The 13,605-nt window shown below is 46.3% G+C and overlaps 1 protein-coding gene across 1 annotated transcript in view; it reads right to left on the minus strand.

The window, feature by feature from the left end:
• Window positions 1-13,605, minus strand: part of CSMD1 (CUB and Sushi multiple domains 1) — a gene marked incomplete at both ends in the record, with an annotated part of 1,592,168 nt that overhangs the window by 775,388 nt on the left and 803,175 nt on the right. Inside the window, one exon of the mRNA XM_080710482.1 lies at window positions 2,161-2,355. Within this exon, the coding sequence (XP_080566608.1) occupies window positions 2,161-2,355 (195 nt within the window). The remainder of the gene's footprint in view (window positions 1-2,160; window positions 2,356-13,605) is intronic.

The raw sequence follows: 13,605 nt of genomic DNA on the forward strand, positions 1-13,605 counted from the left end.
GAGTAAGAAAAACAAATAAAAACCCTGGAGTAGAGTGTGTGGGAACGGAGGTACAGGAAAGGCAGTCAAAAAGTAAAAAGGTGGTTTAAGTTGAGAGCTGAAGGAGGCAGGGAGTCGGGGACAGAGAGGGACAAGCTGCCTCCCTGCTCTCCAGAGGGAATGGAGACCCCGAGGATACAACCATAGCAAGGAGGAAAAGAGGGCAGGACATGTCTCAGAGGTCTGAGTGGCTGCGTCCTCAAATGGGATGGTGAACTGAGGGAAACCTGGAGAAGGCAGATGGACACAGGCAGGGTGTGGAGGACACCACTGCTCTGGCAATTGGAAGATGGAAAATCATGACGGGCAGCAGGAGAAGACAAAGAGGCATATACCAGGCTCCAGGAGCATGCGGAGGGAATGAGGACTCCAAGAGAAGGAATGGGTATGTGGGCTATGGAACAGTCATAACACAATCTCCTAGGACAGAGGAAAACGCTGGATATGCTAAGTCCCAATGCTGGAACCGTCTGCGTGCAGCATGGGCCAGCTACTTTGCCTATCTATTGCTCAGTACCTATGAACTGCATCTTTATATAACATCGCTATTAGTCAACAGTAAATACAACCAGATAGTACCTGGTCCATAATAAGTGGCCAGCACATACTAATTTAGGGTAGTGGTGATGGGCTACCACAAACATATTAGTATCATGGAGATCTCAGTACACTATAATATTTAACAGGAAGAGAAAGGAGGGGGAAGAGAAAAATCTCTAAAGCACACAATGTACTTAAACATATCGAAGTCAATCACTAAGCCAAGCAAGGAAGGGAGGGAAGGGGAGGGAATGGGGTGGTATTTGGGTAGGGGTTAAATCAGCGATGAGTACATGTTTGTACACACAAGTTTTTTACCCCAATAAGTTGTATGAATATAATGCACCAATAAAAAATAAAAATAAAAATAAAAAAATACAAGTATCAATTAAATTGCATACATTAAAATAAAAGCATGTTGATGAGATCATACTTTTAAAATGCTAACTTAGCGTGAGGCTGTGAATCAGCATAGTTATAAACATGGTGTGAAAGTCAAACTGGGTTTGATTCTTTTTCATGCCATATCTGTAGTACCTTTTGAATGTTTTCCTGTCTTTATCTGCTGAGTGAGTGTCAGTTATGACTGTATCAGTAGGAAGCTATGATAATTCAATGTTAGGATCCAAGAGAAGTGCTTAGCACATTTTCTTGTGTTTCATTATGACCCCAATAAATGTCAACTGTACTTTCAGTCTTGAGCCCACATAATTTTTCTTTGAAAGACCAAAATAAAAGTTAAAATCTGCTTGCTTACTTGCTTGCTTGCTTATTTATTTATTTATTTATTTATTTATTTATTTATTTATTTATTACTGGGGATTGAACCCAGGGGCATACTATCTGCAAGCTATAAATACCCCCAGCCCTAATTTTATTCTTTTATTTTGAAACAGGGTCTAAGTTGCAAGGGGTCTCACTAAGTAGCTGAGGCTAGCTGGAAACCTGTGATCCTCCTGTCTCAGCCTCCTAAATGATGGATTACAAGTGTGTACCACCACACCTGGCTAAAATCTGCTTTCTTAACAATGGTAAAAATTAAATAAGGCCAAAACTTTCAGGGACTCGGGAAAGCAGCCAGCCTTCCACTGAACAACAGCAACCAATATTTGAAGCAGCACATCCATTTATGATCACCGTATTTCCAAAGCCAAAAGTGCTGAAGAATCTTTTATAAACGAAGTATAATTATCAAGGGGCACTTTTAAAATATTTAATGATAAAAATACACAAAAAACCATTATATTGAGGAAGACATAAAGAAGCATAACATCTTAGAATAGTATTATAAGAGATGATCTATAGGCAGAAATGTATGAAGTTTAGAAGACAGAATCAAGAAAATCCGGGGCGCTGGGGATATAATTACAGGTGTTCCTTTTGTCACTCTGTAGTGTTCTAAACATGCTTTCTCAAAGGCTACATCATGTTACATCATGTTATTGTTGAAAACAGAATGAGCTGGCATCCGAAGACCCTGTCCTTTACATCTTATTTTCTTCAAGTGTGGACTTAACTACCATCACCTCCAGAGTCACTCCCTGTGCCCAGACATCCCAAGTGCACACCTACCGCCCCTACCTCTGCAGAAGGGAGCTGGGAAGTCCCAGGATGCACCATTCCCGGGGCTCACGATGCAGGTCAGAATAGCGTGACCTTCCAAGACATAGCCAGAGAGACAGCTGTATCGGGTCTTGTCTCCTATGTTGAATCTTGTTCCGTGGAGAACTCCTTTCAGTATTTCCCCAGGATTTCCACATGTATGACTAGGTAAAACTGTTGAGAGGAAAAAAAAAAAAAACGAAAGTTAAAACATTTTCTATTGAGATCCATTAATATCACAAAATAGGCACTGGTTTTGAACTTCTAAAACAAACATACCGCTAGCATAGAACATCTTTTTAAACTGTGCCTAACGAGTAAACAGAAAATGTCATCAGGTTTTAGTATATCTGTACGACCATACTTCTATAATAACTTCTAAAGTATAAATAAATGCATTTTGTTAAAAGAAAAAAAAAAACACTTTTGCTTAGATTCGGTTTTTCTGGTGATGTTTAGATTATTCCTGTAATTTTTAGATTCTATATATCCATGCAGTGAAGGATGAGATAGGACAGCAGAGTCTAGGGATCTGAAAAGATCATCATGTAAGACCCTAATGAAAAATTATAAAGCCCCTAGCAACTAGCCAAACGCAGAGCAAATAGTTCCTCATTTCTGTTAAAGTGCAGATTTGAGAAATCTTTCTGCTACGGGTTAAAAGTGCAAGCTTAGGACATACTTCTGCTGCAGTTTGAAAAGTACAAGCTTAGGAAACATCATGATTAAGGGTACAGTGATAAAAAATATGTGACCCCCAGGTCAGCCCGCCTTGCTCCAGAAATCTGCTGACTACAAGACGGACACACCTAGCATCTTGTCCAACGTTTGACCCCAGAATGTGCTTTTCAAATGGTTTTGTAATTTTCCTTTGACGCATGTAATGCGGCCCAATCCCCTCCCCAGCTTGCGGTTTTTCCCTTTAAATATCCCCAGCCCCAAGCGTTCGAGGTCATCTCAGCTCCTGCGTGAGTCATGAGACGACCCCAGTGCGCACTGGCTCCTTATTAAGCCTCATGCGCTTGCAGCAAGGAAAGTCTCTCGTGTTCTTTCTGGGCGTCGCTTATCCTGAGACTTGAGTAAGGGTCTCCCCCTTGGGGGTAAAGCCTTTCAATCGCAGACATCCAGCATGAAACTATCATCATGCTACACTGATCCTTGTTCTTCCAAGTTTAGAATATTGCTCCAGACACTTCACCAGGCAAGCTCAATAGACATTTGGTGAATAAGGAATACAATACAAACCTAATCCATTCATCAGATTAAAAATAATGATGTCCTTACAAGTCTATGCACTGCCTATTTAGAATATCTGACTCACCAGTGAGTTTAAAATATTCGTGTTATCAATACACTGTGTTTCCAGTGCAAAAGTAGAGCGTACAGTCTGTTCTTCACTGGACATACTACTCTTCAGTGTGCTAAGATTCTCCATTTAATCCAATGTCCTGATTCCCAATCAAAACATTGGTCGTAGGACACAATTTCAAACTATAATATTACGATATTAGGTAGAAGAGATGAAATTATGATTGTTGACTACTGTCTCCATATTGCTTACTTAAATATATCATGGAACGAGCAAATTAGCAGCTATGTGATACTGCATCCAATAAGCTAAGAAGCTTATCATCTAAAAGCTTGGCATTTAAAGACCTACCTCAAAATTAACAATATAAAATTATTTTATATGTGCATCCATCTTATGCAAAAGTGTATATTCCGTATAGTATAGTACACTATCTGTAGTTTTAAGACTGAGAAATGTATCCAACTCTCCTATTGAATTGGGAGGGAATCTCAGTGATTTTCAAAGCATTTAAACTCATTATGGAAAGGCATAAGTGCAAACTAAGCCATAAAGAAATATTTAGAGAATGAGTATTTATAGGTATGCATTTCATACTATTGACATGCTTAAGAAACCTCTATTTACATAGTCAAAATGGACCCAGGTCTACTTTCTAAATCGATTTCTAAAAATATTCTACAAAAATGTGTTAAAATCATAAAATAGCCGGGCATGGTGGCGCAAGCTTGTAATCCCCGTGCTTGGGAGGTGGAGACAGGAGGATCGCGCAGGTTCGAAGCCAGCCGCGCTGGTTTAAGAGACCCGTTTCTAAATAAAAAAGTATAAAATTAGGTCTGAGAATGTAGCCTGGAAGGTAGAAAGGCTGCCAGAAACACCAGTACCACCAAAAAAAAAAAAAAAAAAACCATAAAATAATTCAGTGTGTTCTATAGTAAACCTTATTGTCTTAAAAGTGTATATTCTTTGTTTATATCCACATTCACCATCACCTCTACTCGCCCTTTAAACATATTCAAGTGTTCTTCCAAATTATAATTTTGCCACCAAACAATAGAATATTAGAAGTGTTTCATCCTCTCCAGATGTACCCACTATTCATACTGTGCCTGGCCTAATTAAAATAAATTTAAATCAAAATGACTTGAAGTCACGAAAACTACCTTCTAAAATTTAAAGCCATTGATTGATAGCACAATGTTATATTCATTTATAAGTTAGGAAATGATGATGGCTATTTTTAAATAATTATATTTTTAAAAAATGTGTTATATAAAACTTAACTTGGACGCCAACAAGCCAACAGAGAAAACAAAGATGAATTAAAAAATAAACACCTAGTTACCAATAACCGCAAAAAATGTTCATAGTCTAAAACCATCGGCAATTTTGTAAAAAAGTGCAAGTTTATCAAATTGGGTAACATGGAAGGATGTGAGAGTAGGTCTGTGTAAATACCTAAAGCTCAGGTACATAAAAATAGCGAAGGTCTGCAACTCCAGAGGAGAAGAGAAATGAATTAAATCTCGAAGCCCAACCCACATGCCATTCCTTCTGATTTTACTTTAATTCTTCAACCTCCATCCCTGAACTCAGCGACTGTCCCCTGGTGTCTTTCTCAGGACACGCGTGCATTAAGTCCTTTACTGTAAACACTTAGTGAATTGGTGGAACTTTACTTTCAACTCTCTCCAATTCTTCCCAGAGTCCTGTGCTCTGTCCTATAAAAGCTTCCAAAAAGAAAGTCTTATTTAAGCAGTGGGGATTCTGCACCCAAAAAGACCCTTGGTAACCCCTGCCCAGGCCGCTCCTGCAGGGCTGTGGCTGGATCTGCCCCCCTGGCAGGCATCGAGGTCCAGGGCCCACATAGGGGGCTAAATCTAATTACTCACAGACCTCCCTCCGCAACTCCGGGGACTTGACAGCCCCACACGGTCACAATTCAGTGACTTAATTGGGCTATCACATCAGACCTTTAGCCCAACTGTTTAAAGGATTCAATGGATGTCATAGCAAATCCTTTTCCAGAAGTGAAAACACAGGTGCACAAGACAACACGCTAGCATATCCATCACACAGTGGACAGCAGGCCAGGGCGGCAGCCTGGGATCCTGCTCCCCACCCAGCACCGGAGGCGTACGGCCCGCGTGCAATGGACGGATGGCACTGACTGCACTCATGTGGACACCAGGTCCCCGGCTTTCTGACCAGACGTTTGTTTACACTGTGTGCTTCTGTTTCTGATGGTCTCCTTTCAGCTCCGGAAAGAAAGCCTCAAACATGTCCTGACACAGACACTCAAATGTAAACCACTCTGTGCTTGTTTACGGATCTTTAGCCTGGGAAATGATTTTGCCTGCTATCTTCCTGCCCCTTCGGCAATGATTAGAAAGCCCAGGTTAATGAGCCAGGAACCCTGGTGTACACCTGCAAGCCCAGTGCTTGGGAGGCTGAGATGGGAGGATCTCAGGTTCAGCAAGTTAGAGAAACCCTTAGCAACTTAGCAAGACCCTGTTTCTAAATAAGTACATAAATAAATAATGAAAAAGGGCTTGGGGTGTAGCTCTGAAGTATATTGTCCCTGGGTTTAATCGTTGGCACAAAATCAAAACAAGGAAGGAAAAATATCTGGTTATACAATTTTTAGAAACACTTTGTAAATCAAAGTTTAAATCTTGAAACCTAACATCTATTCTCTGAATGTCGATGATGGCCAATGAGTAAAACAAGAAACGCTGAGGTGGTGGTACTGTGGTCAAAGCCCCGCGGCTCCCCAGGGTGGCAGCCATCCTGAGCGGCACCAGGCAAAGGCTCATCCTCCAGCCCAGGACCCAGGAGGGGCCAGGGCTCTGTGAGCACCAGGCCCTGAGCTGGGGAGAACTCAGAGGACGTGGGCTCCAGGCGTATTTCCAGGCAGAGGGCGCGGTGTGGCCCAATTAGGACCAAAAGACCATTTCTGTACGGTTAAACAGTGGTGGTGTTAGTAGGGATCTCTAGAGCACAGTCAGCTGCAGCGTCCTGTGCAGCGTCGGACAGGCCTGGGCTTCTTCCCCCGACACTACGTGATGGGGACAGGTGACCCGAATTGCAGTTACCAGGTCTTAAAATAGGAAATGAAAACTAAAGCCCACTCCCAACTTTGTTGTGAAATTAAACTGTACAATGGAAGTAAGACGGGTAGCAAAGTATTTGTAAAGGTGCATGTGATGGGCAGTAACATTTTCTTCCTCCATTCTAAAGCGCCGGGCACATTTTAAGAGAATAAGGCCATTTAAAACTGCCCAGACATTCCAACACGAAATGAAAATCCCAGGAAAATAACAATATATCAGAATCAGGACGGTCTTAAAAACATGGCTATTAAAGTAGAATGTACAGAAGAGAGACACATCTCAGGGGTTTAGTGAGCGATATTAAGTGTATTTAATTTCATTACTCTTGTTCTATCGGTTAACGCTTCTACAAGACACTGTCTGCTAGGCAGTTCTCCAAGTGGTACGAATGTGAGAGCGTGTGCGGGTGCGTGTGCGTGTATATGCATGCAGCTCTCTGGCTGGGTAGGAAGCGGGGCAGGTTCAGGGGCCCCTTTCCCTGTGATTCCAATCTGCAGAGCTGAGTATGCCTCTAAAGCATTAATGATGTGCCTTGATGCCCCCCCCCCCTGTGAGGCGAGCAGGGACTCAGTGGTTCTCCTGCTCCTGGACTTACATACAGGCAGGAAGTTCCCCAGGCAGGGCAGGTAGGGCTGCGCCTGGGCGGGGAACAGAGCAGGAATGGCAGAGAAAGGAAGGAGATACATCGAAGTCCTGACCAAGGCCCGGCCTGTCCTGGGGGCCCCCTGAACTGGGCGGTTCCTTCAGCATCAGTCAGGTCCGGGGAAGGCCAAGACTTCCAGCCCTACATAGCCCAGTCCCTGGTGGGAGTAAGAAACTTGCCCTGAGAGCGGTCATGTTTAACAGGGCGTTCACCGAGGGGATTTTAATAACTGCACAGTTAGGTCCAAACCTTCTGATTTGCAACATGAGCAATTGGTGCCCAGGGTATTGTCTGGAGACCATGCACAAAGCCAGAGGGAGAGAAATTGGGTATGGTCTTCTCTACACAGTGCTCAAGACCACAGCTGCTGTCCACGCAGTGTGGGGTGAGGGGCGGCGCGGGGTCCTCGGTGCTCGGACGTGTGGCGCCATCTGCGTAGATGGGAACTGGATTGGAAGCAGAAGTGAGGCAAAGCCTCTTATTTCTCCAAGTACTAAAGGGACATTGGATTCTGCAAGTAAGGGAGACAAAAGCGTATCAACTGTGCACGTGTGTTCATAGAGGGCGAAATGTTTCAGGGACCCTGAAATTTGATAATGTGCCACCGTAGCACTGGTCAGTGGGAAGCGTCCGGGCCAGAGGAGCCTCGGGATTGCGCCCCACCAGCCTCCGAGAGGGTGTGGAAACCAATCATGGGGCCTGGGAGCCTAGGACCAGGCCAAGGGCGGCAGCCGCTGGGCCGGCTCACCTGGAAAGCCTGCCATGTCCTTAGCAGGGAGTGGATATATCTTTTCCAATATTTTATGTATCCCTGTTCAACATGCAAGGGCCTAGGTTTTGTTGCAGATATTGATGCTCTAGGCATTTCTTATTAGTCATTGAGATTATATTGCAGTGTGCTACTGACAGTGTGCTACAGTAGCAATGAACAGAACGTTTAACTGGCTAGAAAAGGAGGGATTTTAACTAATTATTTTAATGGCAATAATAATGTTCGCTAACACACGTTTTATATGGAGCTCCATGTATATACATTATACTTATGAACTCTACTTTTTCAGTAGTGTTCTTTGGTAGTGCTGTACCCGGGTTTTGCAGATGAGGAAGAGGCAGAGGTAATCCTTAAGTTATCAAGCAGGACCAAGGCAGAGTCAGGATGTGAAGAGAGGCGGATCCAGAGCAGATCCCAGGGCGCATGGCACACAGCGCAAGTATCCTGAGCACATTCCCAGCAAGGAAAGGCTGCAGTGGTGGTGTGCACCCTTAACACAGCCTGTGTGTGTTCAGATGCGTACATGCACACTGCAGAAGCACACGAAATGCACCTTGCGTGTGCAAAATACAGTTACACAAAGCACGCACACCCATAGCTCTATTCACTCAATCTGCACCATGAGAACCTTTCTCCACTCTGTAGAAACAAACTCATATTTTATTGCTGTTACACATGCAAGAAGTTTGCACTGTTTCAAAATAAAGAATAAAAAAAATCGGGCTGGGGGTGTAGCTCAGAGGGAGAGTGCCCCTGGATTCCATCCTCAGTACTGGATTAAAACAAACAAACAACACTATTGAACATATTAGTTAGCTATGGATGCCAAATTTTGAATTTTGAAGAAGTAGAATTTGCCATTTTTATCTCAGGCACCAATTCTTACTTTTCAGGAAATGTCCTGCATTCCCAGAGGAATTTTTAGTACTCCAGCATTGAAAATAACTTCACCTTCCCACGGATCCTGAGTTGACTCAGTCACAGCGGGGACAGGCGTGTGTGGTGAGGGGCCCATGGACTTGGGTGTGTCGGGAACAGCGGGGCCGCGCTGCAGGGCGGAGCGGCTAGAAGCCTGTCAGGTGAGCACAGAAGCCATCTTGCTTCATTTGAAAGTGCCCAGCCCTGAGCTTTATGGAAATGGACAGCCATGGACAAAGGGAACAGACAAGAAGAGAAAGGCCAAGAGTATGCCTCACAGGCCTTGCGAGAGCGCGCATTCTACACACAGAAGAAGCTGGCTGGCGGAGAGGCCGGGCCCTCGCTCCCCCAGCAGCTCCCCAAGCCTGCACACACTCATGGATATTTCCAACAGCCAAACACACAAGGCTGATGATGGTGGTGGTGGTAACGAGGCCACCACCGAGCCAAGCCAGGGAAGCCAGTTTTATTCCAGAGCGCGTGATGCTGGAGCCATGTTTGATCCCACAACACAATTTAGTTAAATGAGAGGAGAACACAAGGTTGAAAAACGCTTTGGTAGATTTTACAGCTTTCCAAAAATATAAAGCAAACGGGCTAACATTGTTCTTCTGTGTCTCCGTGACCTCGCTCAAAATGGGATTTCAGATGCACAGAGAAAAGAGATTCAAGTAAAGATGGGTTCCTGCAACAGGCGGCCCTGGCTGTGCTCAGACACGCTGAGTGCGTAGAGTCTGGGATGTTAACGCGGCGAGTGCAGGCTAATACATTATGTGGCGGCAAAGGCCAATTCATTAAAAAATAACTCATGGTGCAGGGGAGAGGTGCTCACAGGGAGGCAGAGGAAGGCAGCTGCTGGCTGAGGGGCGTGCGGCTCACAGCAGGGTGGGGACAGGTCATAGGGGAGAATTCCTAGAAATGTCAGGCCAGCCTGCCACATGGTGATGATCGGAGATAATGCTGTGTCCTGGCACCTGCAGTGTACACAGAACCATATCAGTTAAAGCACGCAGCGAACTTTTATGTAATCTAATTGTCAAACATCTGTCCTCTCCAAGTTCTACTGAGGGATTGCAGATGTCATGGGGGCGACTTTGGTACCCTAACCATTAACCGAGAGGAACGCGCAGTGGGGAGGGGCTCAGCTGCTGCTCAATGGGCTTCTCCAGATCCAGTTGGCTAGAATCTCCACACGTGAAGGAGGCAGGTTGCAGCCCTCCAGAGTCTAGACTAGCCCTCCTTGTCTACGAAGCGCTTCGACTGGTAAGAAATATGGAGGAGAAAGGGCATCCAGTGACCAGGAAGGCAGAACCCTGCGAGGTGCATATAAATACTTTGGCTCAGCACATCATGTGGGAGAAAGTTTAAAACATAAATAAATAAAATGAACAATATCTGAGGAGCCCCAGAGTAGAAGCCCTTCATATCTTGAGCAGGCTGGACATATCCAGCACCACCGTAGTGTCCGCCGCGGCTCAGGCTGGAGAGGTCACTGCAGCGAGGAGGGGAATACAAGCAGCCAGCTGGGCTGACAAGGCCAGGGTTGACCAGACCCAGAAGCCCAGTTTTCAGCTCGGGAAGGATCTTATTCTGCAGGTCAGGGGTACAGTCAGCACCTTTAGTAGAGAGGCACTGATTAGCCCTTTCTTACTGTGGCTTCTTTTGTTCAACTGAGGTGGACATCACCAAGAGGAAAGTCATTCTACCTGAAGAGGCTTTCATGGGTGAAGCGCAGGCCCAAGGGAGAGCAGGATCAGAGTCCTGTGCTGTTTTCCTGGAGGCAGTGGGGTGGAGGGGATTTATAATCACCAGGTGGCTTGCACGAGTGCGCTGACATCTGTCCTGCAGAGCTCTAGGATGTGCTCAGAGTGGCACCCTGGCAAGAGGGAGCCTTCTGTGACTCCAGAAAGTAGAGAGAGACCTTTCACAAGCCTTGGAGAAAGCAGGTGTGTGAGTATAGGGTGAAACCAGCTCCTCCTAAAAGACCGAGAGCATCACTGGGGAATCGGCCTTCTTAGATCCAGTCCCCTTGAGAGATTTTATGCTCCTTAATCTTACAGGATCATGTGCACAGCATCAGTCTCCTGTAACTACGGACCAGGAATAAGGACACTCTGATTTTCTTGAGTTCAAATTTATTTTTACGTGCTCTTCTAAAGCCCTATGTTCCCGATTTCTCCCCTAAAGGTACAGGTGGGAAGCCTTGCATAAACACTGATTTGGAATTACTAACAGGCACAAGGGAGGAAGGAATCAAGTTCAGGAGGGCAGGGCTGGCCTGACCAGGACTCAGGTGGAGATGGTGGTCCCTATAGATCTTGCCACAGAGGCTTAGAGCACACACATCCCCCTGCGCCCCTGCGTGCCTCATCATGAGAACACCCCTAGGCATAGGCAGGCCAGCCCTGGGGCCCTGAAGAGAAGGTGGAGACGGGCTCCCTTCACAGTACCAGAATGGAAAGGTGAGGGTCTGGGGTTCGCACGCCCAGTGAGGAGCTCAGGAACCCAGCCTCCAGTTGGACACTGCTCAGCTGCAGAGTTGCCAGGAAGTGGGAAAAGTCTTTATCTCAGTGACTGTCCTCCAGATGCTGCGGCCGTGCTGGAGGCTTGTGGGGGCAGGGGGATGAACCCCAGTCATAACATTTTTCTGCCCATCCTCTGCTGCCCGCAGGCACCCTTCAGGGTTTTACCCTGCTCCAACTCTCCCCTCGATGGCCCAGGAGAAAGGCTGCTTCTGCTCTTTTAGAAATCCTCCCCATTGCCGCTGGCCCCTACGTTACCAGCCTCTCTCGAATGCCAAGCCTGGCCAGGACCCCGAGCTTGCTGCCCGACCTGCACTTACTAGCCACACAGAAGGCGCAGCATGGCCGTCTCACACACCCCAAAACAATTCCACGCATGCATCTGAGTAGCAGTCCTCCAAACAAACTGAACAAACTTCTCCAAAGAAGTACAAATGGACAGTAATTATATAGAAAAAGTTGAACGTCGGTATCCATCGGGGATAAGCAAATCAAATCAACATTATGAGCCCATCACAGCCCACTGTTAGAAGCACTCAACAAAAGTACTAATACCAATAAGTTCTACTGAAGATGAGGGGCTGGGTGAAACCTGAGCATGGGTGGTGTAAAAGAAAATCGGTGCAGGAGGTATGTCTGAAAACTAAAAATGCAACAGTGGTCCCGTTACCCCACTATAGTCACATACCCAAAAGAATCAGTGTTAGTACATAGAGAGGTTAGCACAGTACAATTCACAAAAGCCAAGTTACGAAATCATCCTCGATGCCAGGAGATGAGCGGACCAAAAACCTATTGTATATATGTTCAGTGGAATACTATTTACCCCTAGAGAAGAACAAAGCCATGAAATTTGAAGGAAGGTGGATGGAACTACAGACAGTGACATTAGATGACTCTAGACAAAGGAGATACTATAGATGAGCGGAGCGGGGAAATTCTCCAATGCACATAATGTACATGAACAGACACACCAATACGGATCACTAAGCCAAACAGGGGAGGGAGGGAGGAGAATGGGGCGGGATTGGTTAAGGCCTAACTGGGTGATGTGTGCACGTGTGCCTCCACCATCTTGTACCCCCTTAAGATGTATGACTGCAGTGCACCGATAAAATATTAAATAAAAACAAGACAAAAACAGTAACAAAAAAAAAAACAAATTAAAAAACACAAACATCACCAGGTTTTTTTCTATGTGGAAGCTAGGAGAGAAAAAAATATTACTTTAAAAGGAAGTCTCTTCATGAAGTGGACGCAGGTAAGCCGAGCCTAGGCCAAGCCGTGGGAGACCTCAAGACGCTCCGGGGTGAAGGGCCCTGCTCGGAGTCCGCGCCCAGGCCTGCGGGGGCCCGGATGGGGCCAGGAAGTGTTGGAGTTCAGAACTGTGAAGTTCCCTCAAGGAGAGCTCCATATGCATGGCCTGTTCTGTCTCCATCAAAACCTGTATCTGTCCCCTCTTCAGGGGAACAGAGGCACTGAGTTTACTAGGAAGAGCCCTCCCTGACAGGCCAGGGGCATCCCCACATACGAGAGGGGCCGCAAGCCGGGCGCTTGTAATCCCAGGAGGCTGAGACAGGAGGACAGCAGTTTGTGGCCAGCCTCAGTTACTACCTGGTGAGGCTCTTTGCAACTCAGGGAGACCCTGTTTCAAAATAAAGACTGAAAAATAGGGCTGGGGTGTAGCACGCAGGTCAAATGCCCCCGGGTTCCATCCCCAGTACCACACACAAGAAAAGAAGGTCCACGATGGGGACCAAGTAAAACAGCCTACCTCGGCTGTGGTCCACACCGTCTTCCTGCGGGAAGCTGGGAAAGCGCCGCAGACAGGGTGGGCCACTCGTGCCGCTGGGGAGCTCTGCTTCCCCACAGGCCTCTGCTTCAAGGGAGGCCAAGGCTCCCTTACAGAGCTCCGGCTCCAGAGCAGGGTGCGTGGCGGCTGCCAGAGCCCCAGCCTGGCTCTGGGAGAAGCAGGCGGGGAGGCCCGAGGCCGTGCATCGGCCCCAGGTGTTCACAACCACCAAAGTGGGTGTGCTCAAGAGCGTGTGGGCAGGGCCTGCACGGGGCTCGGCGCGGGCAGGTGGTGTGAATGGTGTAAATAGGTCCAGGCCAGCTTCTCGTTAGGCACAGGAGCACCATTGGGAAAC

This window comes from Muscardinus avellanarius (genome assembly GCF_963383645.1).
Source record: "Muscardinus avellanarius genome assembly, chromosome: 14".
NCBI classification, from domain to species: domain Eukaryota; kingdom Metazoa; phylum Chordata; class Mammalia; order Rodentia; family Gliridae; genus Muscardinus; species Muscardinus avellanarius.